General features: G+C 38.2%; 1 protein-coding gene across 1 annotated transcript in view; it reads right to left on the bottom strand.

Moving 5' to 3' along the window:
- THSD4 (thrombospondin, type I, domain containing 4) overlaps positions 1 to 27,112 on the bottom strand; it is a 316,313-nt gene extending 289,201 nt beyond the window's left edge. The window contains exons 1-3 of the mRNA XM_009321570.1: positions 27,026 to 27,112; positions 23,063 to 23,132; positions 5,940 to 6,382 (exon numbers count right to left, since the gene is read on the bottom strand). Coding sequence (XP_009319845.1) covers positions 5,940 to 6,382; positions 23,063 to 23,132; positions 27,026 to 27,054 — 542 coding nt within the window. The 5' untranslated portion in view covers positions 27,055 to 27,112. The remainder of the gene's footprint in view (positions 1 to 5,939; positions 6,383 to 23,062; positions 23,133 to 27,025) is intronic.
- Positions 27,113 to 27,553: the final 441 nt, after the last annotated feature.

Raw genomic sequence — 27,553 nt, 5'->3', positions numbered from 1 at the left:
TCTTTGTCAAATGTTTGGTCACGAGAGTTAAACCACCCCTTCTGAGAATATATCACACATTGGAAAGCGGAGCCATCATCACAAACTTCTTTTGCCACATTACAGCATATTATTCACACTTCACCAGCACATTTCATTGCAGTTAAATTGGTGCATGCATTCACTTCATTTTACTGATTTTCATTATCAAGGTAACTGAAATAATGGAACGAACAAGTTTGGTTTACATTTCTTGTAACTTAGGTAACCACACCATGGTTTGTGGATATTCACTACGTCCTATGTATCATATATGCACATGAGTATTAAACCCATTGTGAGCATGTTTGACCTAAAAATTTCAACTGCTAGAAGACACAGAGTAACCAACTCTGTTGCATCTTCTGCAGGAAAATGGATTAGACCACAAAGGTGATTCTTCTCTCATTTCTGTATTATATTAGGGGCAAAAAATGTTTACATTTTTCTGACAGTAAATTAAAGAATAAGGTCACTAAGTAAATTGCCCCCTGGGAACAGGTTTAATCAATTGGATTAATGTAAGAGTGATACATGTGGACTATCCTAAATGAAATTTTCCATCCTCAGAGACCACCACTAATACCCCAGTCTAGATAGCTGCAATACACCCGGCACAATAACTTACTATATTGGCTTTTGCTGATCTCCAGGCAAGTCCTATATAACCTCATTTACGTCACTTCCAACACTGAGATAGGATTCCAGAATTAGAAAAAGAGGACTGTAGTATTTGGGTTCAATGAGTTGCATAACGCCTCTGATCCCAGGAAATTTAGTTACAAGTCTACAAGTTTTTCCCCTAGCTTCATCTTTAAGGTTTGATTGAATAATGTAACCATGCAGTTGGCAGGTAAAACGGCAGAAATTCAACGCAAATAACCACAGAACTCTGCTGAGATGCATTACAACTGTGATGGGAGCTTTGTTGTGTTTCTACCCCTTACTGACCGGGCAAGAATTCATTGTTAAAATGCACTGTCTCACATCTGACTGAATGCTAGCAGCATTCTCACTTCCCCTCCCCTCCTTCAGTCAACCCACTTCAGGAAGGGTTGAAATGTTCAGCAGTAAGATTAAGAAAGCTTCTCGTGTGGCTTGCAATTATAGTATCATGTTAGGCTTTTATTTTTGGTAATACCATTCAAAGCATGCTCACAGTAGCATAATAAAAATTGATACTAATCAGGTAATAATAAGTGAGACTTAGAGCATATTAGGGGGATTAATAACCAGATGGTTATTGAGAGAGGTGGGATAGCACAAAGTCAATCTGAGGCAACAACCACCCCAGCTAGCTATTCATTTTGCCAGGAAATACCTCACGTGATCTTTATTGCTATTAGAACCTGTTTGGAATTTTATTCAGAAGGAAAATAAACATCTTTCTCATATGGCTTTAAATCCCCCAAGTGCTACCAAAATGAATTCTTTGATTACCGCTGCTGCTCTTGGAATCTTCTGGAAAATTTATCCTCAGAAAAGGATCAAATCCTTCGCCCTCTGTCTTCCTCCACACACCAACCCCCAATAAGCTTTCATAACCATGTTGGGCTTGGGGTAAAATGCATCACATTTTCATTCTATTAGAGAAATAATGAAAGGAGGGATGGCTAAGTACTTGAGCTGGGTTTCATTCCAAATATTAAGAAAAGCAAACACCCACGCCAATAAATATAAAGCCTCAGAACTTGAGAAAATAATACCTTCTTGAACCTGAAGGTCCAGCAATCACAGATTCGTCCACCTCTACAAACTGGAACTGACTAGAACAGGTCACAAAAATTGCATCAGAATATGCAGCTAATGATGCCTAAATTGGTTAAGGAATTAACAGCTGAAGTGTCCCTTTAAAGGTTAATTGCAGACCTGCCAACTGAGTGACCTACATTTGCCTGGTCAAAGCATCTGTGAGAGGGGGCAAAAGAAACACTTTCAGAAAGGAAATTCTGTTTTGACATTAAACGATACACTCTTCCTTTCCATTGCTCACAGGCCTAGAAATGCAAACTGACCCTATACAGGGTACAAAGCAGCACAGCAGACTTTCACGTCAGCTGCTGGCAGCAGAATAAAGACCACAGAGCTATAGCCGTGTGAGAAGTTGATGATTTTTGGATTATTTCCTCAGTGCAAATCTTTCCTCTCATTCCTCTTCCAAATACAAAAAGAGCTTTAGGGAAGCTCTTTCCTTATTAACATATTTCTTTAAACTTGCACTATTTATGTAAGCCTGCTTTACTTATTTCATTATTCTGGTGATAAATGTAATTTTTTCTTTCTGCTCCTTAAGAACCACATACAAAAGTACACGTTGTGCTTACAGAAGTGGACACAGAAGTTTTGCCGCTCCATCGTGAAAGTCCACTTGTAGAGAAAGTGAAGGTGGCAGTTGTAAGCATCCTAACACTCACCACATCTATGTAAAATTGCGGTTTTGTCTTCTCTATCACCAAAATAGAGAATTGGAAATGCAACATTTAAGAAGTACTAAAACCTAGTCCATGAATGATATTTCCTTTCGAGATGTGTTTTCTCTCTTAAAGCGTGTTATCCCTTTGCATGCCCTTATTACTTTTCCATATGTGCCTCTCTATAAAGATGTCTAAATGCTTTGATATTTTTTCACTATCTCCTCATTCCTGTTTGTTCTTATTGTATGGTATGCTCCACGCATTTTTTCTAGGTGAAATAAAAACCAAGGCTGTGGTAATGGGAACTCAACTCTTCAAAGCTGAGAAGAGCTCCCCTTCCTTTGCCAGCAGACAATGCAGAAAACCATCAGCTTTCTTTTTGTGTTTCCATCCTCATTCCAGTGACTGACTATAATTTCCTAACACATTTCAATTATGCAAGAACTCTACTTACAGCACTATGACAAAAAGGGGAGCACTTAAACTTTTTAAATTAGGCTTCTAATTGTAGGTACCTCAAATCTCTCTCCCCCTGAGCCTCCTGTGCAGCCCTGGTTTCTAAAGCCTAACTGAATCTCATGTGAACCAACTTTCAAAAGCTGAAAATGTGAATATCCTCTTCACAGACAAGGTATGTCACAATTTATGATATGTGAATTATATTTTGAATTTTGCTAAAGAAACTGAACAGTTCTTTGTCACCTGCCTGGAAGCAGGCAGAGAACTTTTCCACTTGTTGCTAAATGATACAAACATATTTGGCTGCTTTGAAGGACTGCTATTGCTGTCGAAATGTATTTGCCTTGGAAGCCATCCAATTTCATCTTACCATGCCACCAAACGTGAGCTTATCTCAGTCACAAATGTCCATTCCTCTTTTATTGTTTTATGGAAGTCTGCTAAAATTACAGCTTTTATATAAAGTCCAGAACAGTAAATAGGAATACCCCAAAAAGTTTCCATTGACTGCACATATTGTGAAAACAAGGATGTTATTTTTTTTTAATAGCCTGACACCAATTTCCAATATCACCCATTTAGTGAACACTGAACACTGTTCTACAGTATAAAAATCATGTCTAGAGTAAATTACATTTTGAAATCCATTTTCCATATATCTGATAGGACCAGTAATCTCCGTTGTAAAGAAGGTTTGTACTCTGCATTTTGTAAATTAAAGAAAACTATTAAGTTTGTCATTCTAACAATTTCATTTTCAAATAACATTTTTTGTTTTCATTCTGTTTTTACAGTCACCACCAAAGAATCTGATAGTTATGCAATACAACAGGCTTTAAAGCCACCAGGGACCCTCCTAACACAAGATGGAAATAACTTATTACGCAAATAAGATTAAAACACTGACCTTGAATCCACAGTCTTTTGCCAAGGGGCAGTGTGTGTGTGGGTGGAAAATCAACTGTGGTACAGAAGCTTGAACTGTGCTTAGGAGAGCACAAGAATTTTCAAAAGCAAAGGCCTCCATCATACAGGAAAGTGGAGGCACAACGGACATTATGATCATTTTAATATTTCATATGGCAAGGCATTTATTAGGAAATAACATAGCTTCACTTCTGCACACAGTCAATATTATTTTCTGCTCATTGTCCTCTCGTGTTCCAGCCATAACTGCAGTGATTGTTTCAAACTGTTCCAGTCTTTCCTGGCCTGCAGAGGCCACCACAGCAGCAAGGGATAGCCTGCGGGGATGGAAGCCCAGCTGTGCCAGCAGCCTGGCAGCAGGTCTGCTGCAGAGGCCAGGCCAGCTGGGATTCCCTTGGAGACTGAGGGTGCCAAGGGGCTGGAGCAAACAGGCGTTGAATGACTTTGTGCCGACAAAGTCAGCACAAGGCCAGGCTTCCAATATTGGTAATAACCCAGCTATGTACTACAACCTGTATCTGTTGCACTGCGCAGCTGAGAACAGAAGTGCATTATAGTAAATGATTAAGTAGGAAAACAGAAAAAAGAGAATATGACTTTTGTCTTAATGCAGTCATGTTAACACTGCTACCAAAAGCCTGCCTCTGGCATTCTCTGATTTTTTATAAGATCATCAGTGCCATACTGAAGTTATACTCAGTAGGTCTAGGCTACCCATTGGCATGGGTTTGAAAGAAAGACAAAGCAGTGATTAAAGGAAATGGCCAACACCTAGGAAGATCAACATCTGAACAGCTGGTCCCGCTTTTTGAAATTTATGCTTCACTGAGACAAACAGGAGGCTAACAGGTTAATTTCTATTTTCAAATGTTCTTTTAGATGCAGAGAGTTTCTGCAGGGGCTGAGGATGTCTTTATCACCAGCAACACAGGTTCCTACTGTCTTATTCCAGTCAGGCTGGAATATTGCCTCAAGGTAACATTCTTTTTTTTGTTTGGGTCAGGAAGAGGTGTTTAAAAAGGGAACTATAGTTGACTGCTTCACCTAAGAATCTTAAAGAAGCAGATAACATGAAGGAGGGGTTTTTGGGTTTTGTTTATTGTGTTCTTTTTTTGTTTGGTTCTTTCTGGGTTTTTTGTTAACTATCCCCCCCCCAAAAAAAAAAAAAAAAATCTCTCCATGCATCTCCCAGAAGAGGGCTGAGAGGGAAAGACCCAGAGAACTGCTAGAATACATATTCTGAGGAAAGACAGACAGAATAGAGACGTTTCAGGAGCACTCCCTCCCAGGGGATCTCCATGCCTGTTCTCCTCAATTTCCAAAATGGAAACACATCTATTTGCCTTTCATTCATATATTAAAAAAATCTGAGAGATTGGTATCTAAGAAGAGAAAAGAGTGTTTCTCCAGAAATTGGAGAATTAATTGGAATTAATTGTAACAACACAGTTCCACCCAGCCTTAAAGACTGAACAGCTAATATTATGAAATCGATATAAACATATACAGTGTTTAAAATACTCTATGTATTAAACGACCACATTTTTTAGTTTCATCAAACAGGAAATTTTGCTAAAAGAGGTGGTAGAAAACAAAAAGAGAAAACAAAAAGCCATAAATAGAAACTCTTTGAAAAATGCAAGACAAACCTAGAGTTTTGACTAGGAAAAAAGTGAACAGACAGTTGGCCATTCTTTATGAAAAAAAAGTTTGATGAATCTTTTTTTCAACCAATTAAAATGAGAATGGCTGTTGAAGTTAAGAATCCAGTTATAGAGCTGTTATTTGTTCTGATTTTTATTATTATGAAGATGGAACATCAAATAAGAGTGTAGCAGAAAAGGAAAAATACCTCAATAAATCCTAAAACAAATCTTAAAGGGAAATAAGATAATCTGCCTAGTACAATTGTAGAATAATTATATCTGTCCTTGGGTATTATCATATAAGTAGTCAACAGGGAGGACAGCCTTCCACAGAAGATGGTAGACATTGTAAAAGTCAGTCTTAGTCTTTAATAGTTTTTCCATAAGTATTAAAAAATATCAACTCTAATCTGACATGTCATTCTTAAGGATACATCATTCATAGCAAGAATAAAACGTGTGCACAGACACATACCTCTTTTCTGGCTTGGCATTCTGCCTCTGGGACTGAGAATGCCTGCTGCCTCTCAATGCTCCTCTGCTCAGATGGCTGTTATTACGGCCTCCGGAAGAGGCAGAGGCCCGAAGGCCAGCCCAAAGCTGCTCTTCGTTCCTGTGAAGGGGCACAGATGTACGGATGGCAGAAATGACATGGCCAGGATAAGCAGTCAGTGAGTCCTCACGGTGGCGGGAATTCTGATGAGCAAGAGTTCTCTCTGAGGCTGGGTACTGCCGCCCTGGCCTTCGGTAGCCCCTTTCTCGGTAATAGGCTGGGAGGCAGGGCCGCGTTTGCTCCATCACACCACCACTGCAGCTCCGAGAGCAGGCAGACCAGGGGCCCCAACTTCCCCACATGCCTGGGATTCCTGCACTGCTATCCTCAGATGCATCTCTGTGCTCTTCTATCCTCTGGGGAACCTGTAGACACAACAGATTGACTTAGGAACAAGAATTCACACTGTAATACAAAGAGAGCACTAATATCCCTTTTAAGCCATTCACTCTGCTGTCACAAGTGAAACTGAATGACATAGGAAGTAACTTGTCTTACTCATTCCCTGTCAAATGGCTGCCTATTCTACCCGTAAAGAAGGAGGTCTCCTACAGCCGTCAACCATTCAGACCAAAAGTATTTTTTGGACTATCTGGATCGGAATAGATTTTCTTCAGTTCTTAGCAATGGAAAACATCACGTAATGCAAAGCTTGGAAACGTGGAGATTGAAAACTGTTATAATATTAGCAAATTCAGGAAGTAAGGTCATTTTTGGTGACAAACGTGGGTCAACAGACACTGACTGCTCTCTTCCACTCTGATGCCTCAACAATGGAGATTGCTAGTGGTTGCAATAATATTTCAGGAACTTCCATCTAATGTGGAACTTTTTAGGAAAGCAATAACGTAAGAGGGCAGGCTGATTTCCAACCAGCCAAAAATACTGCAATAGTTAACTCTTACATTACCACTTTCCCCCCACCCCTCATATTAATGCTTCAAGGAAAAGAGTTATTCAAGATGACCCACCCAATCCTACATTCACAGAAATCCCCATCAAATTCAATAAAAGACAGGACAAATTGCTGCCCTCGGGTGTTCAGTGACACTTAGTCCATACTCACCATTCAGCAGCACAGGGAAAGCGAAACAAAGAACAACCCCAAAGAAAGGGGGTTTTTCTCTTGAAGGAAGCTAGGAAGGATTAGGAAGGGCAGGGACTCTTACTCTAAGGAGAGTTAACCCCTCAAGCTGTGGCAAAATATTTAAAAACCCTGACCTTGCGGTTGGCAAGGTAGCACAGCCTAGAAGTTACAGCCACCCATCCCCATATCCCTGTGGACTTGTGCCCCAAGCTTTACCCATTCCTGGAGCTAGATATAGTCAGGATTTCTCAGTGTTTCATGCTGGACAGAGTGCTCAACTTTGTCACACAGAAATTAGATCCATTTTCATTAAACGCATAGTTTTTCTGTTGCTTCCCTTGTCCAACTGGCTGAATCACAAGTTTTCAAAGCAGGCTTCCAATGTCCAAGTCTCACAATTATTAATATGCAGAACATTCTTTTAAATGAGCATCCTTTAATAGTTTATTTATATTCTGAATAACCTTTTTACCAACACACACACATGCATATCCATTCAATTAGGAGAAAAAAAAAGGCACTGTCCACAAACACTTGCCATACCTCCCCAGTCCTATTCAAGTGTGTAGCTACCTCAAAATGAGCTTTGGAAAGACGGCCTTGTCTGTCTGTATGTCACTTCTCCCCCCTTCAAAGGATGACCTCCTAAATGCGTAACTTCCATTAATAATTTTGCCTCAAACATTATTGTATAATAGCAAAAGATTAACATCTACATACTTTGCCTCTAGTCACAGATAACGTGCGCAGTCACTAACGGAACTGCAAACCACCTATGCCAGTGAGCATACATTACTGATCAGCTAGCTATAAACATGGCAGGCTTTGGTGGAATGTGGTTTGCAAACATGGGTTGAATACACCATTACAATACAAAAAGCCAAGCCAGCGCAGGGTTTGTGGTGCTCCTGTGTAATAGTCAGTTGTGGTCTACATAATCTGAAACATTTCCCCCCTCTGAGGTTGCTCTCATACTTTCATCACCAACCACAGAAAAAACTGCATTTAATTATAACTTGTGAATAATAAAAAGCATCTGCATTAGTGTGATATGTTACCCATTTCTCCAATGTTATTTGAAAACAGGAGCAGATGTCTCTGTACTTAAAATGTCTTTCTTCTGTGGGTACCCCATTTGGCATCAGCCTTTTAAATCCAATAGCCTGTACAACCTAATACCATATAATGTCAAAATTATGAATAACATGCAACAAGGTCTTGGTTTCTGGCTGTTATATTTGCTTTCATATCCAATAACAGAACACCACTGGCTCACAATTTGACCAACTAAACAAGCTATTCTTCAGTTTGTGATTTTTTCAGTGAATAGTCACTGTTCATACTTACACTACACATTAATGTAGCTCTACCACAGATACAAAATGATAACAGTTACACACAGAGACACTCTTCTGGTCTGACCCCGGTTTGCAGTAAAATTTACTTATAAAACTGATAGTGCTTTGTTATCAGACCAGTCAGGTTTCATTTGTCTGGACTATTTCTTAATCATTTCTACGATGATTCAGTACACCTTTTTTTTTAAAGCCAAAGACAGTCATGCTGGCAACAACTAAAATCTATTAGTCTGCAAGCAACTCAAGTCACCACAAACATAAGAAGTATTTCATTATGCAGAAATAGAAAATGATAGAATAGTGACAAGTGTTGACCTGTTGCAGAGAGAGCTTCCTGGCTGCCAAACTTCATTGCAGCAAGAATTGTTTCAGATAAAATGATACTTTAAATGACTGAAGGCAATGTAAAGTAATTTCACACCCCTTAATCTTCACAGTAAGAGAGTTCTAGACATAGCACAAGAAGGTTTAATCTAGCTAGTTAAGTAAGAACATAATAATAAAACTAACCGAAAAGTAACAATATAATGTCTTATACTGATGTACAAATCCATCAATGCTACTTAGTTATAAGATGACAAAATTCTGAGATGGGAATTTTCAGTAGCAAATCAAGTTACGCACTTTTATTTTTAATTAAGGTCTCTGTTTTCTTACTTTAAGAAGGGTGGGGGCTACAGATGATCTTTAGAGAAGATGACGTGATTAATGGCATAACCCACTCAGTGAAACCTACTATGAAAGACTGAATAAATTGAAGCTGCTTAGCTTAAGGAATGGAAAACATAGGGCGCAATAATAAGTCTTCCAAACAGTTTATGTAAATAAATACAAAGAGCTGTTTGCTTTCTCTTTGCAGCAAATTGTTCTCCATGTCTATAGCCAACACACAAGTAACAGTGGATTTAAATTTAATCAGAGGTGATCCAAATTAGCTAGTAGGAAAAACTACTTAGTGGAAAAGCAAACAAAGCACGGGAACAGATTGCCTGAGGAGATCCTGGCAGCACGGAGGCTGATCCCAAACCTCTACCAGGAACAACTACGGTATAACTGATCCTTCCCCGGGGCAGAGGAGCTGAACTACAGGACTCACAGGTCACTTCCCCTCCTTCGGTCCTGTGATTTCCAAGTTAGTTCGTAGCCAGTAATGAATTCTACTACAGCCCTAAGATACAGCCAAGAAATTACAGGTAGCTACGGGAGACAGCTGAAGTATTCCAGAACATCTCAGGAACACCACATATTCAGAGACTCCTGACGCTAGGACCCTCCTCCTCTCCCTTTAAAAATGACCTATTAAACAGCACACTTCCTAAAGGGAAGAGTTTGAGCCTGCACTGGGGAACAAGTGAAATGCATACTGATTTTTCCTTGCCAAGTTAAGTCATGAAAGTAATTTCTTTAATGGAATCACATAGCCTGCAAAAGGGAGAGATCAACTAACCCATTTAACCTACTTTCCCATAGTTCATGATTGATTCCTTCTCTAGGTAACCTAGTAATTTTCATTCTAACTATAAATGCACCATCAAAAAGATTTCTATCTACTGCAAGTTAATCAACAACCAAATATTTTGCTCTACAAATTCCATCTATTTTCCCCCTTAATTTCACCCCATAATTCTAGTCCTTTCTTCCCTTCCTATACATTTTTCTGTTATTTGGTAGGACAAGGTTTGTAAGTGGAAGTAATACATTTCACTAGGTACAGCTGTATAGTAAACAATGTAAAGAAAAGTAAGACAAGCTTTCAGGTGTGCAAGTGGTTGCAATTTCTACATCTGCACTAACTCCTATCAAGTTGCTATCAAAGATTCTTTAAATCAGAAATTTTCTTCATAATGACAGCTATGCACCAAGTATCTTCCAATCTGTCACCTTTCTAACAGTGAGTGGCAAATGGAATTGAGGCTAGATTTTTAGAAGGGTAGTTGCAGGGTCACTCTTCTTCCTTTACATATCAGCACTCTGCATCCCTTTCTGTTCTTTTCCCCCAGTTTTCTTGTCCTTTGCTAGTTTGCTACTTTTGTAAACAGGAGCTGCATTACATTCAGGTTTTATTCTGACAGTTGTCTTTTTCAAATTAGGCAGAGTTTCTAACACAGTTTGTTGGTTTTTTTTTGTTTTGTTTTGTTTTCAAAAACATCATTCATATATAGAATAAATATATGAGGTCAGTGTGTAAAAAGTATATAAAGACTAAAACTTCAGAAAGGAGGTACTTTATTTACCTAAATGAACCTGGCTGAACTGAAAACAAACAAAAAGCTAGAAAAACACCTTTATTCTAAGCGGTCACAAATGATCTGATTTAATCAAAACCTGTTACAAGCTCAGAACTTCTCACTGTCAGGATCATTTATTTAGAAATAATACGAGAGAAAAACATCAATACCAGCCCAAACTCTGTTTCAGGCACAGTGAAGCAGATAAGAGAATTCCCCAAAAATCTCAACAAAAATACCACTGCGGGCAGGCAGTCTGTGGAACAAAGTAATTTCAATATTATTTTTTATCTTTCTAAGAGATACAATGAATCTCCCTGTTTCTTGGAGGTTTGTTTTTTTCCTCCCTGTTTCTTTGGGTTTTGTTTGTTTATAAATTGGTTTGTTTTACAAGATCTGTAAGATAATATTTGTGATTTAAGTTACTGTTTTTGAACACCTAACAGCAAGCTAATAAACTTATTAAGGCAGCAGAAATCAACACAGAAAAGAGGGAGATGTTTATCCACTGGCAGACAAGAAAACAAATTCTAATTCCTCTATTTTCCTTCATTTTCCCCAGGTCCATGCAACATGCATCATATTTGCTTCCTTGGGTTAACTAATCAAGTTAAAAAAGACAATTAAAAACATATCACCAAAATCTTCTCTCAAATGAACTGTGTAGAACTCCCATGGACTTAAATGCTAACTAGGCATTTGTTTTGTTCTGCATACAAAGCCTTCAATACTGATTCCATGCAGAACTAAATAAATGCACAGGGCATATTTAAGTCCACGGAATTTAATCCTAAATGCAGAACTTTAATCCATAACTAGCATTCAACATTACCATGAATTGTAGAGGAACTACAGTGCAATTAAGTTTGTTTGATTTTAAATATTTCACACACACATTTTACTCATGCCTGTTCCACTGAACAAAAGTATGTAGATTACACAGTTACAAAAACTCTGTATATCATGGGTAATAAATTGAAAAAACTGAAAGCAGAATACTTTATAATACTGTGTCTCTTGCTTCCTTAAATACACCCACTATTTTTTATGTTCTGGGGAAAAAAAAAAAAAATCTAACTTTACATTCTTTACTTGCTTACTTCCAAATTTTAAGGATTTCAGAAATTTAAGGTTACTCTATAGAAATTTAACATGTTTAGTAGCTTTTAGGCAGACTAATTCTCCATTAAGTCACTGCCTAATGCAATAGTTGTCATTCCTGTAGCTTTAGACTTACGACAAGCATTGAGTCTTTCCTCACTTTCAGCACATTGCAACCTTAGATCTGACTGAATTAAACATGCTACCAGTAGGTTGACATAGATTGCATTTTAAACAGAAAAATAGTTCATCTTGAATTCATATAGTTCAGCAACCACTCTGATCCTGAATCAAAAATTCCAGCAAAAACTAGGAGTGCACAAGCTATTGAAATACAATGCAAATTTCTAGTACCGCCTCTGTCAGAATTTAGAAATAAGATCTGCATCTCAGGATTTCAGCAGCAGTTGTTGAAACTATACTATGCAAGAATGTCCCTGAAGAGGAAATATCACTTGAATTGAAAGCCACAAATATTTCAAATGTAACTAGTTGTGCGTGAAGACAATGACTGACAATGCAGTACTGATCCGACAAACACTGGTTTTAAATACTGGAGGATACTTCATCCTATTGAACTATAGCTTACATACAAATTAACTGTTCAGAAAAGTAGAAAAAAAAAGCGGATAAATCAGAGGCCATTTAACCCAGTGTTATGTTTCTGACTGTGTGGAAGAAGCAAAGGTTTAGAGAACAGTGTAAGAACCAGGACACGTTCAGAGACATCCACAGACCCTCTGCTTCCAGCTAATCAGTAATTTAAGGGCCTCCTTCAGCTAAACACCATATTCAAATTGTTTTTCATATCTACTACTGGACTTAATCTCCATGAATTAATTAATCCCTTTTTTAGCATATTTCTAATCTTGGCTTCCAAAAGATTGTGCATTTTACATTGAAAAAGTGCTTCCTTTTACTCTGGTTAAACATGCAGCCTGACAATTTCACTGTCTCCCCCAAATTTTTTCATTGTGGCAAATGAAGAATGATCATTCTGTATTCTCCTTCACCATACCATGATGTTTGGTTTGAAATTACTAACATAATCCAATTCTGGGATCTCTCTCTGAAATTCAGCAATCCTAATCTCTTCAGTCTCTTTTTGGAAGGAAAACAGGCCGGAGTTTGGACTGTCCTCATTCTCAGCACCTTTTCCACTCCTGCATTTTGACATGGGTGTGCAATGCTGCATACAGTACTCCATATGTGAATTAATGATGGACTTTCACAGTAATAATGAATGTAATGCTTGGTGACAGTATATACCTTCTAACCAGCTACATAATTAAGTAAGCTTCTATAGCCACAGCCAATGTTACTAAGTGTTTTGCAGATACTGAGCACGTTATAGCAGTCCAAACTCAAAACTGAAGAGGGATACAAGACAATGGCAAGCTTTAAACCTGGAGATATCTAAACCAAATCAGACATCTCTGGTTTTTTGCAATTTCAGTTTAGATACAGTAATGTTATATTTCATAGATTTAATTTCTAACATGTTATCCAGTAAATCTTTTTCCTGGTTAAATGCCCTGAATTTAAATGGATTCATGAACAAATTAACTACATCATATTCCTAATTATACATCTGAAAGGGATGTAACAGGCATGAAAGTATGTTTTGCAAAGCTTTATGGTATTACTTTCACCCAGAGACAAAGAAATTGTATCCAGAAGAATATTTTATCACCTGCTCAGAAAAATGCTACCAATGGTATTCACTCAGTAAACTCACGTTCATGTGCTGGATGCAAAGTGGAATTAACAGAAGCCAGCATGCCATTTTTTATTTTAACTACTATCATATTTGTCCTGTGCTTCCCAGAGCAAAGAGCCCTAATCCTGTTAATATTCCTCAACACCCTTCAGGCATTTTTTCATTGTCCCTTCCATGGTCCTTCTTCTCATTAAGCCACACATGATAACCCATGCTATGATACCAAACTGTCACCATCATTATTAAAGGAGTGTCAAGGCACTTGGAAAACATGACCTCTTATTTATTCCATTACCCCAGGGTCTCACCTCCTTTATTTTATAGTTCTGACTGATTGAAGATTTTGCTAGGGCACAGCCTGTCACAAAAGATGTGCATGCAGCTTTTATCACAGCCAGGCTCAGCCTGACTGAGATTCAAAAAGCCAGTATATTAGTATATTGTTATATTAAAAATGCGTATGTCATATTTGGGATGAAATGAACACAGTATTCTTCATGAACATTCACCATCATCTTACATAATTGATCAATGATCAATCCCACAAAGTAAGAGCCAGTCTTTGCCCTCTTAAAATGTCAAGAGTGTAAAAACAAAAGCAGGCAGACTCACAGAAACTAGAACTGAACTGCAGTTCGGAGCAGAGCATGCCAAATTTTGAATGGGCTGAGGAAATTATAGTTTAGTTTTAGAGCCTGTTCAAGTATAACATTATCGTATTTCCCTGCCAGTGTTGTAAACACATCTATGGAACTGGTTTAATTCTTCCACCAGTCTAAGCATCTTAAAAGAATATTCTTCCAGTATTAGCTCAGCTGATTTCCAATAAAGGCCATACCTATATAGCCACAACAATTTCCCAGCAGAAAGTCTTTACAGTCCATTTTATAGATGTTCATTTGCAACAACCATATTTTTTATGCCTCTTAAAAGAAACATGTGGAACATTGGTGGTTTGATAAAAAACAATCTACCAGAAAAACCCTAAAACTTGCAGATAACAACTTCTCAGATCTCTCAAGGCTAGCAGAAAAATGGAGCAGAGGCCAAACAAAACATCATGACACAATGTGTACACGTCTGCCTGGTTAGTATGCTCAGCTATTTTAATCCTTCAGTGCATTTTGGAAGCCTTTAATCAAAGATGTAGTAAACCGTTTGAATTTTACATTACGTGGAAAGTGTAAATATTACCAGCTTAAACGATTTGGGTTTCCGTTCTTTGTATAAAAACTCTGCCTGAACATCTGTGCCTGTGAAGATTAAAGGGCTAAAAAGCCTGGAAATAGAAGACCTTTGTATTCACAAATCGCTGAAGGGAGTTACAATGCCTGGAAAGCTTAACTGCCCCTTCAAACCAACTTTGACCACATCTGAAGAAACTTTAACATTATTTAAATAGTCTAGAAAGTAAACAGCTCTGAAAAAAGTTCAGAAGAGTTTTTGTGCCAATAGAGCTTGAAGCTTCCTCCAAGTTTGGCTAATTTTTTTCACACCAAGACCACCACCATTGTGCCCTGTGAGCCTAGTGTTTTAAGGCAGAGGTTTCTTTCCATTTTTTCTATGAGACCATTAAGTACTTTCAAGTAAACAAATGGCTCACTCCTGACCTCACTTCTACCACTTCTATATAATCACTTCTTATCTACAGTAGGATTGCTTCTGATTTACAGTAAGGTAAAGATGATAAGCACCAGGCCCTCACTATCTCACAGATTAGGCTTCTTTATTTTAATAAACTATTTCCTCATCATTGACTATCATCTGTGACCTAAGTCACTTAGCTTGTACTACCCTAGGCCTTTTCCAGGTCAACCATCCTCAGCTGTGACAAAGCTGTTGCCATTCTATCATATTTCTACACTTAGAAAAATTCTTTGGGATCCACATGTGGTGGAAACATGGATTTTATTTATTCAGTAATTGACATAACACCTCTCAAGATCTCTCAGTGAGTCATCCACCCATCACTCCAGAAGCAGAGAGGACAAGCTGTCATAAAATAGAAAGCAACATTCCCTAACAGAAGAACTCATCTGTGAATCCAAAAGGCTTCTCATCTTTATCATCGCTCTGATCCAAAGTCTGGGACAGAACTAGCACGCAATACTGCTCTGAAGGAAGATGAGAACCTTCTAAGTTCACCTGCTCTGGAATCCAACTGGAACAAAGGTCCTTTCATTTTTTCCAGAGAAACACAGAACGAGCTTTAAGCCCCTCACACTCCAAGCTTAAAGAAGTTAGTATTTTTTAATTAAAAAAAAAAGAGGTCCATGATAAAACAGGTTAAAAATAACAAAACCATTGGCCTTGATTTTTCCAAGAGTGTATGTGCATAAAATAATGTATCCTTATCCTGTCTCCTTTCACAAAACAAAGAAGAATTGTATTTCCTAACCATTTTAACCCACAACATCAAGGACAGGGAATTAGTAACAACGCAGAGATAGCAAGAAAATTCTTTCAGCTGTTGTTCTAAATATTCTGTTGCACTAAAAGGCTAGTTTTAAAGGAAAAGTCTTGGCATGGACTAAATCATCTCTCCTGTTTCCTAAAGATCACTGTAATTAGAATAGCAACGTCATTAGCTAGAAATGCTCTATAAGTTTCAATGAATGCAACAGCATGTATATCTATACAGTTAAAGTCAAGCAACTGTGCTGAAGGCAGGCAGATATACTGACCAGTGGAAAACTGCAAGAGGAATATGGACTACATTTCAGTTGGTAGTGTTTTATGGAACTGATGTGTATGAAAATACAATAATAATGGACAGCAGTTTTCTTATAAACAAGAAAAACATTACAAGAAAAAAAAAGTGTGACACCTGCAAACACTTGTTGCAAGGAACACATACACAGCAGCTGTACGCAGATATGTGGTGCCTAAGCTGATCTAGTAAAATTCAGTTTAGCATACACAGCCCAGCAGGACAGAACCACAGTAACTTTGTAGTAGGCCTGTTAGCAAGAGCTGAGTTGCAGCTCAGCAAGACCTGACAAGTTACACATTTCAGTCACTGTTGACCTTAGGGCAGAGCTTCACCCTACCTGGACTGCAAGGAAGAACACAGCCTTCCGTTACGTGCTTCTGCTTCTCAGGATATGTAAAAGCAAGGTGGCGACCAGCTGTGGTGGAGATCCCATGGTACTCCTTAGAACTATTAGGCATTAGTCCTGGTGTCTTGGCCAAAAGCCAAGCTTAGATATTAACTACTTTGTCTAACTCCAATTTCCTCCAGTGTTTCAAGAATATAGTAGACTTGCTTCATGCTTCACATTTTACTCTACTATAGTGTGTTCAGATGTATTAGGCAGCTGTATCCTTTTCAGTTAACAGAATAGTGACTTTTATGGGGTGTGGTAGGGTAAAAGAACAACGGAAATGAAGAAACGTTGCCATTCACTGTCATTATTACAATATAAATAAAGGTGTAGGATCACATTTATACACAGAATTTCCTACATGAATCCTACAAATTATATCACAGTCAGATTTAGTAACTAAATTCTTATCACTTGAAATAGTACTCTTAAACTTACCACCCTCTCTGTACACTCTCCCTCTCCTTTCTCATTTACATCTGCATCATCCTCTTTCTACAGCCCAGTAGAAGGAATCATTTCCTAGCATCTTAAGCCCTTTGCGGTAGTGCAGTGTACTGGAGCAAGCAAGCAAGATTGCCAGGGACAGCAAAGATGGAAAGACAGAAAGACGAAAAGAAATCAGTGGCCTACTACTTTGTTTTTTTCAGACAGAGGAGAACAAGACCAAAACTAGTCTCCTTGCTTTTGCTCCTCAAAGTAGGCAGTCCAATTAATCTAAGAATATGCCAGAATTCCTTTAAGTCTTAGCATTTCATTTTGCTTGTCACATATAAATGTTCCGTTCCTAGGGCAAACTTCAGGGAGGTACATGACTGCCCAGAAAAAGGTCTATCCTACAGCAAACAAATGTAGATGTTAAGCAATTTAAAAACTCTAGATAAGGGCATGGGCACAGGCAAGTGGGAGAGATGCAGTATTTTTAATCATCTTGTCCTGAAGCAAAGGGAAAGTGCATAGATCCTCACGGTCGATCCACAGTGATAGATTAATTTGTTTAAAAGAACTTCTGATAAGCTCCTAATTCAATTTCATGTATTCTGCCAATGCAATCAACACAGTGCTATTATGTGGTGGATTTAAGGAAAAAAGGAAAACAGAAGTAACTCAGAAATTACTCCTTCTAGAGGTAAGGAAAACTTCTGTGTCTACTGAAAAGAAACAAAAAATACCACCACCCACACCTCCAGCTCAACCAGAAAAACTCACCCTCTCCAAAAAACAGTATACTACAGATAGGAAAGCTGCTCTGAAGTAGATGTTAATTGTAGAAATTCCCTTTTATGAACAGAACTGCTATTTGAGTACATTGCATTGCTACTCAGGCTACATTTCCACAATTAACTGAACTGCTCTAACAGCTCACCATTACCAGATGAGGGATCTTGGCCACCTTTCCCTTCCCCCTGTTCTTCTCTTTTCCCTCTGCTCCTGCTCCTGTTCCTCATTTCTCCTGACTTTGCAGGGATGACCCTTCAACAAGCATATTCGAATCCAACACAAGGCGGGGGGGGACGACACCACAAAAAAACCCCAACAACACACATCTTAAAGCATAATCGTCTCAAATTTTGTGGCAGGTCTAGTCACATTCACTTGATAACATAGTTAGTTGCTTTTCAAAGAGACGTTGTGTGTCTGATAGCAAGAGGTAACACCCAGTTTATTTCTTCTTTAATACAGAGTCAGCATAAAGAAACAACCCTAAGCCCAAACAGGCTCAAAATTCTTGAACAATATTGTAGTGCCCTAACGAAATGCTTGTAAAAAATAAATCCTGACACTTCTTCCATACATTGAAAATTAATTTGTTAAGATACTGTACCTCCACTGAAGTCAATACTAATCTACAACTGAGTGACAAAGATATGCATAAATTCAAAGCAACTCCATTGCTTCAGTGCTACTATTTAATGCTATAACAGAAGCAAGATGTTAAAGCAATATTTACGTCAGAAATTTTATTTGGACAAACTTTACTACTATTTACGTTACCAATTTTACTAAACTAAACAAGGCATAAATATAACTACAGCTTACTTTCATAACACACCAAAATACGATTAGTTAAAAATCCACCCAGGAATGACTTCTGAAAAATTGGGAATACAGACTTCAGTGGTTGTCTGGGAGAAGGACTGTTATGTTTCATAGTTTAACCTTCTGTTCATCACAGTATGACACTTATCAGATAAGGTTAAATAATATTTATTCAATAAAACAAGCATAGGGAGGGAGAACAGAGAGCTTGACTGTATGATGAGCAGCAGGAGGTCTGTTCATATGGCCAGTACTGATGGACGAGGAAAGTTAATTGTTCAAATATTAAGAAAGATTTCAGTTTAACCGGTTTCAGACAGCTTGGTTGATTTTTAAAAGCAAGTGGCAATTATTTGGTTTCACGTAACATTTCCTCCTTTTTTGCTAATATTGATGAGTATTTTGGCCTTATGGAGTAGTACACTTGATATTAGAAATTAAATACTATGAATGTGGAATAAGTAAGTTAGCTCATGGAAAAAAACCAACCTCTAAGAAGCTACTGACCAACACTACAACCCCTGTCTTCAGCAAGAAACCATAAAAGTCTTTTGCATAGGAATTTTTATTTCGATCTAATGAACATACCATATTTAATGTATTTGTATTAATGCCCAAACCTGTGCTATTTACAGAGATAAGATTAATAAACAGAGCAGTACCATAAGCTCAGATGTAGGAAGATGTAAAGATGCTCTTTGTTGTCAGTTTTTGAGCACTTCTGACAGGAGAGACAGCATTGTTTAAAGTGAATAAGCACAAAAGCTACTTCTATATAAAAATCAGGTAGCCAGGTATTTCTGAAACTAGAAATTCTGTGTTGGTCAATTCTGACTTTGCATGACAGACAAGCTTCCAAGACTTTAATTCCAAAATTATAAAATCTAAAAGCAGAAAGTATTGCCCAGTCAAATGTTTTCCCCAAAAAAGTATCTTCTAACTGGCTAGTGTTCTAAACATTTTTACTTTAATAGCCAAGCTTAAGTTTTCCCAGAGTAAGAAAAGAACAGAAACTGAAATGGAATAGTATTGCATTTAGTCTGGGGATGGGGAGGGGGGAGCTCCTGAAAGCAGAAGAGTTACAGAATAAAGTTCAAATGAGAAAAAAACCAAAACTTTCCCATTAGGTCCTGTCATCCCCCCCAAGTCTTAGTTCCACTATCTACACTTTCCTGCTACGGAATTAATTTGGCTCATTCTTCTAGCTAACAGTCCCCAGGCTGTCATGTCAGAAATGGATTTTTGTGTGTGCGTCTGAGGAAAGCAACCTGCTGAGCTCTGCTCTTCCAGATTTTGTTGATGAAATTTCCCTTTAAAAAAAATTTTAAAAATTGCTGCTTGATAAGATAAACTTCTTTCTTCATGTTACAGTCCTAAATATATGCCACTAAGTCAAGAGTAGCTAAATGGTACTTTAAGTAGTTCTAATATACTGAAGCCAAATAAAATCTCTTACAAGTAAGAGTTAGGAAACTACAAAAAGATTTTTGTTCAAAAATCTACATTGTGTCAGCCTCTGAAACTACTATGATTTTAAACATGGATTCCAAAAAAAAGAAGAAACAAAAGATGAAAAGCTAGCAAGATTTTAAAACAAACAGAAAACAGTATTTCCTGATGTTTTTAAGTGTTCCCAAGCCCTAAAAAACCGACATCTCAGCTGAACTGTGGGTGTCCAGAGGCAGTTACAACTGGATTTCAATCCAGTTGCTTTGGGGATTGTCCTGGGTTTTATTTCATTTTCCCAAAAGTTTTAGTGTAAGGAAAAAAATCTAGACTATTTGGAAATATTTTAATTAATTACTCAGCCAAATACCCAAGTTCAATTCTCTGATTTTATTTCCCTGCCCATAGCTTTCAGAGCAAAAATAACTATAAGCAGGGTGCACAAGACAGAATCCAAACACTCTCCAACACTGCATGTTCAAGCATCATGTACACACATGCTTAACTGTAAGCTGCAAAATAAACACACAATACGGATTGGGGTATAAGCTAATGTTTTATTAGAATTCAGGTCTAGTTACTCAGTTTCCACATACTGTACCCTCTGAGTGTGTATATAAAAGTTACGAAATGCTATTTTGTTATTCACTACATTGTTAAAACGACATATTGTTCATCCTCCTCTGCCTCCTCTCCCTTTCTTCCCGCAAAACCGTCCTCCTCTCACATAGAAGGAACGCTACCAAATAGCAGAGATCCGTGCAGAAATACACAGGAGATGCTGGCTAGGGATACAGCAAACACGCTTCCAGGTTACTGCATAAAAAGAACAGGAACAACTTCCAGAGCTACAAAGCTGAGAACTCACTCTCAGTTAGAAACTGGTCTGACTTGGCCTTCAGAGCTACTAACAGCCCCTGTTGTCTGGAGCCGATAGGTGGGTCAGAAGGTGTCTGAAAAGTTTAATAAATACAGAATTCCAGTCTAAACACAGTTTGGCATGAATAGAATCCTCTCCCGTAGCGTAAGAGCAGAGAATGACAGCCTTGGAGCCTGTATGAGATCGTCACTAGGAAACTTCTGCCTCTCTTGTTTTCAGTAAAAAGAACAGCTCCAAGGTAGTTACTATGCCGCTTAGTGCCATGCCTTCAGTCCCTTTAACTAGTACAGAAGACACTCCAGACCCGTGGCATTTCTCATTCAACTGAAAACAAAGAATCTGATTTTATCAAAATTAATTCCGGAGCCGCAGAGAATGCAGCAATTGTTTCTCTGACTTACTCTATTTTAGTTAGTAGATTTTTTCCCCCTAAGGCCATTTGGAAGCTGGACTGCAGCATCTCTCCACTGTGATGTTACAAAAGAATGTCTAATTAGACAGAGTACTGAAAACAGAGCCACAGCATGACCATCTCAACTGCACAACAAAACAGAAGAGACCTAAAATAGGGAAAAATACTATGTTGTACTCAGGTTTAGAATAGAGCACTTGGGCAGCTTGAGAAATGCTGCAGACTGGACCATGCCAGTTTCAGGCAGCATCATTACTGACCTCATTTAACTTGTCTTACAATTAGGCTGCACAAGGAGTTGAACATGACAGCTATGCTCTTCAGGAACTATGACTATCAGACAGCTTCAGGTTTCTAGTCCACACCTACGGAGCTATAGTCCAAATAATTTTTTACCCTAAAGACAGTGGCACATGCACATAAAGAAAGGAAACCCTGCAAACTTGCCTTTTATCTCCTTTAAAAAGTACAGTTTAAAAATAAACGTGCACCTTGCATTATTATTTAAAAATCTATAGTAAAAAGCAAACTTTTTTAAAAATAGGTTATTTGATACCTTTAATAATTAATTGGTTGTGTTTGAATACCAATTAAGAGATGAGAACAACATCGATATAAGGTCACAGCCCATAAAGAGACAGAAGAGCATCCAGGGGATCTCCCCTGAGGTCTCTGGTAGAATCAGCAATACCTACACATCATTCCTGACAAACATTTGTCCAACACATTCACAGAGACCTCCATCATGGAAATTCCAAACGTTATCCAGTCAATATGACCTATTCTTCTTTATACCCTTACCGTGAGAAGTTTTTTCTAACATCAAACCTAAGTTTCCCTTGCCCCAGTTTAAATCCATTTCTTCTCATCTACTCCACCACAGAGAGAAAGAATAGCCTTCTCTCTAGTACTCGCATTTGGAGATCATATCTGCCTCCCTCACCAGTCTTATCTTTAGACTAAACAACCTGAATTCATTCAAACTTCCCTCAGAGGTAAGATTTTAAAATCTCTTGAGGATAATCACTGCTGCCCTCTGTTTCTCTCCAAATTGTCCACTACTTTCCTGAAAAGCAGTGCAAAAACCTAACGTAAGTATTCCAGCCAAGATGCCACTAATGCTGAGCAGGATGAAAGGTGTGCAGTCTGCAAGCTTTCTTAGACATGCCAATGTCTATGATGAGTGAACCATTCACAAGACCACAGCAGGAAAGTTCAGGAGTTTCCAGCTCTGATCTCCAGCAATTTAAATCTAGCAACAGAGCATGGTTTGGGTCCAACTTCTGTTTCAGACGTCTCCATCTCTGTATGAGAAAGAGCTACCTATGAGCAACTGGATGCTTCTGCTAATCACTCCAAGTTTGACCACTGCTCTCACTGACATGAATTCTTCTTCCCCTTTGTCTTACATGATGAAAATGCTCCAAAGCTTGAGTAAGCTGACATGGACCTATTTGTGATCTACAACACTCCATACAATTACTCAGCTAATTAACCATGATGAGCCTCTTTTAACTAAGTATATATTTACATAAAAAACCCCACACAAAAAACAAAAGCCACATTATACCCAGAACTTTATTTAGATTGTGTTGCTTTATGCATCTTACTCTAATGTTTTCTACATTTACCTTTAAATATACAAAAACTGAATATTTCTAATGCTTACCTTTCTGTGTTCAATTGAAGGCTGTGGGATGACAAACTGAAATCCCAGCACTGCTAGGGAACTGAGAAGTCTGAAAAAACAAATAGTGACACAGAAGATATAATTACCACTAACACAAACCACACATCTACAGCCTATTACAGGGCTTCATACTGCAAGAACTTATTTAGTCACTTGAATACCATTACTAACCAAAGCAGACTCACTAAACTGTACGGAACGTTCTTACGACATTCACTTCACAGCAGGCAGTACCAGGTACATACATATATTTGTCTATCTATAAAGCAAAACTGCACCAAGCAGAATCCATTGATAGTATTTCACATAACTTTATGTTTAAATTAAAATATTTTTGGCAGTGCATATTTTAACACCTCAGCATTTGCTGTCAAACTGACATACACTTTGCAAGTTTTCTAAAGTGCTAAGAAAGAATTCACCCATCTGTGGACTAAGTCTGTTTCTAGCTCTGGCTCCTCATTTTATAGATGAGCACTCCACCTCCAGCACACAGGAAACATGCAAAGAATCACCATGATTTTGCAGAAAATAGGTTCTTCCCCAGCTGCCCAACACTTGTGGAAATTGAATAACCTAATAGGTTATTTAGCACAGAAGATAGAAAGTAGTTGACACAGCTCACCAGAGACTCAGGATAAGCAGCCAAGCATCACCCCAGTCCCCACACCTTCAATCTGAAAGGAGTTATAATGGGAACCAAGCCCAAACAAACTTTGTTCTGTCAAGCCTCACCACTGTAATGACTCCTAGGAGCCCATTACAAGTTAGGCTCAGTTAGCTCAGTCTTTTGTTTGCTATAATTTGCACTGGGCATTGGTTTGCCCCTTTCTAGCAAGCCCCTTCATCAGAAAACACAGAAAGGTATAAGAAGTAGGATCAAGGCATCTTTATTTCTACCAGGAGTTTGACTTTTCAGTCTACAAAGAGTATGCTTCAGACACTCTATAAAGGGGAAAGCTGCTAATGATTTGCTGAATTTCAATGCAGAAGTAAAATTGAAGGATTTGGACACAAAGTCCATCTGCAAACTAATGGACCAGACAAAATCCAGCTGTGCTTCCTACTCACAGCTCCTTCCTTTGCTCCCTAAACGGTAACCCTTTAAATATTTCTCATTGTTTCAAGTATTTTCAGAGACAGACCTCCTAAACAGAAAGAGGTTTTTTTTATACTAAGCATTTCATTACCACCAATTCTTCTACTAGGGAGAATGTTTTTCTTGAGTTTTCTGTGTTTGTTCTTGCTAACCTACTGCAAAAGGAACCGTTACGTAAGTATTGATTGCACGGGGCCTATCATCACCTCATCACTATAGTCTATACCCCTCTCTCTCAAAGCAATAAACCATCCAAAGGCAAGAAAAAGTCATTACTTCCTTACTGTCACATCAATTTAGAAAAAAACAATTAAAACACTTTAAAAGTCCATTAGAAGGAAGTATTGTATTTCACAAAGCTATCATTTGTGATAACACAAAATACAGAGGAGGTGGCTGAAATCAGAGCCAGTGTAAGGCACTATAAAGACACCACAGTAAGAGTCAAAACGTGCAGTTCAGAGCAAGGCCCAATAACAGAGTGGTTGATGGAAGCCAAAGGCATGAATGAAGAAACTGATTTGCCAATCACACCTGAAATCAAAGGTAGAAATAGAAACAGAACTCAGACCTCCAAACTGCAAAATGACAGCATCAAATCTGTCTTTAGCTGACCTGCAGATCCCTTTTTCAAGTGCTCAAGTGATCTCCTAACTATTCTCAATGAAAACATGACAAGCTTGTAAGCAAGCAGAGTGCAGTCTCTGACAGGCCCAGCCTACATCCGTTGCAAATTATATTTAACTTCCTTTTCATAATCTTCCTACCCACTCCCTGCTCCCTTATGGCTTCTGCTCCCTATAATCCCTCAGAGCATGTGAAAAAAAGTTCAAACTTTGCATAAGGAAATTAATGCTTTCATCCTTAACAGGACAGGATTTTTCTGATCAGTCTGAAGGACTACAGATTTCCATGCATAAATACTTTTGAAATCATGCACAATGTTGGGAGTTCTGAAATGAGTAAGAACTGTAATCTTCAAAGCAAATTACTTAGCAGATTAAAGTTTTCAGTTCTAAAACGCAAACTTTTAGTATATGAGTGATTACTCTGTGCCAGGCTTTTCCTGACCACTCTTTAATGAGGTTGCACTATAATCACCATCTGTATGTACGTGCTCAAGGACAATGAAGCTAGTTTTTAAGTTTGCTTCTGTATCTGCAATTGGATCTCTCAGAAACAATGGTATCAACCTACTATTTCAAACACACAGGAAATCTGCTGGGTATACTTAAGCTATCCTGAGGTAAGCCTCTAGCTTCAAATCAGTGTGCGGCAATTTAATTTTTTTAATGTTATTTCCCTCAGTAGCTTGCTTTGGCTAACTTCTCTGGACTAGGCTTTTTTATTTGTCATGCTTGACTAACGTTAGGCCTCCCAAGCTACAAAAATAGGCTTCTCCAATTTCAGTGGGTGTGTTTCAGGTATTCTTACTGTGCAGAAAAGCCAAAAAGAGCAAGTGCTCCTCAAAATAAGGCAAAGCTTTTCAAGTATACATGAACAGGTCAGGTACCAATTGCAGCTGATTGATGGCTGTTTAACTCAGGCCTCTGTGTAAGAACCTTGCTGGTACAGCCCATGCTCTCACAGTTATGGCACTATTTGGAGCCAAGTACCTAATCTAAATCAGTCAGCCTTTAAACTGTCAGTCTATCTGAGTTGCAAAGCTTTCTTTTACTGGCAATACCAATTTCTGTTTAACTGGGGGGGCGCAGAGCAAAGCGAAGCAGTATTAGCTCTATTGTAGGAGTAGCAAGAAGTTTGCTATTTAACACCTCATTTAGGAACATCTCTCAAGAGTTCTTCCTCTGTCATTGCAGTGAGTATTAGCTCTCCATGAATGAAGCTGGAGAAATAGATTTCTTGCATGGTTGCTGTCCCTTAGTAGTTGTATTTTATGAAGGGCTATCATTGCCAACTGTGGATTGTCCAGATAGGAGTGAAAGTATTTTAGCCAAGTGATTACTACTGACTAGTACAGTATGGCTCTTGTCTCATATTCCCGACTTCCTCACAAATGAAAGTCTGCAGAACAGCCTAGGAGTCTGGGACAGCTTGGGAGGAGCTATGCAGGGAGAAGTATCAACAGGAAAGATAACACAGGTAGTGTCAATAATATGTGACAGATCCATTTTGATGTGGAATCTGCCCTGGCATATTAGGAGGGTGCCAGAATTGCAATTCAGAGATCGATGTCTGAAATTCACAAGAAGGAGGGTTAGATCAGAGGTGTTACTGACAGTATCTCCATACAAATGAAAGAGCATGCAGCTGTCATTCCTCGCAGGAGGTCAAGTTTTGTTCGTGTAGCATCACAACTGCCTGTTTTCTCTGAATCTGCTTGCCCAACTACAGAACTGGACAGACCAGCTTAGAAACAGTTGCATGTTTCCTTTGTCAGGAAAGCTGTTTGAAAGGTCTTTCCTATGTTTGCCCACTGGCAAACTGTTTCAGGAATGCATAATATAAATCCCTGAATGAATTGCAGCACAGGTACTAAAACATGTAAATCAGAAATTTAAGCCCAGTGACTGTAGTTGTACAGCCTCATTAAAAAAAAAAAAAGGAACTTTCCAATAATATGTGCCATCACATTGGCACACACTAACAGATGCCCTAAGCATAAAAAAAACAATGAGAACTTTCTTTTTTTACTATCACCAAAGAATGCTATGTCTGGTATTCATGTACTTGATTATTTGGTCTTTGGATAAGATTTTTATTTACCCTCCTATGATACAAACACTTATAACACCAAAGCAAGAGACAACCAAATTGATATTTACTGCAGCGTGTTAAGAGCATATTAAGTAAGATTTTAAATGTCTTATTGCATCACTTACCTCAAAGAAACTATTAAACTGTCTACCATGATCCTTTAATGCAAGGTGTCTTGAAGTGAAAAATACCTCTTCACTGTGGTACAGCACAATGCTGATCACACACAAATCCTACAGAAAGAAAAGAGAAAAACATTTAACACTGCTTATTCAGTATTTTCCAGGATGTCTATGAAACTGGATACCAACCTACATTAGTCATCTCTACCTCAATTCTTGGGACTTTACAGCAATTCAAACTGGAAATCCAGTGTATGTTACATGAATAGACTAGACACACCCCATTTTTTGCAACAGGACTTCAACAGTGCCAGAGTGCTTTGCTGAAAGGCTACGGGATGCAAAACCTTGATTTGATTCCCAAGGATGCAAATCTGATGTTAAACTTACTTGCCTTTTTATCTCACATTCCTGATATATCACTTGTATGACAATAAAGCAAACAGCTTTAAAGTCTTGTGTTAATAGAATTCATAGAACTGAAACTGGGTTACCAATTTCTATTGTATAGTAATATTATTAATACACTCT

Source organism: Pygoscelis adeliae, unplaced genomic scaffold (genome assembly GCF_000699105.1).
Source record: "Pygoscelis adeliae isolate BGI_AS28 unplaced genomic scaffold, ASM69910v1 Scaffold183, whole genome shotgun sequence".
Lineage (NCBI taxonomy): Eukaryota > Metazoa > Chordata > Aves > Sphenisciformes > Spheniscidae > Pygoscelis > Pygoscelis adeliae.
Note: the sequence above shows the minus strand (reverse complement) of the source record. Positions and strands in the feature narration are given on the sequence as shown.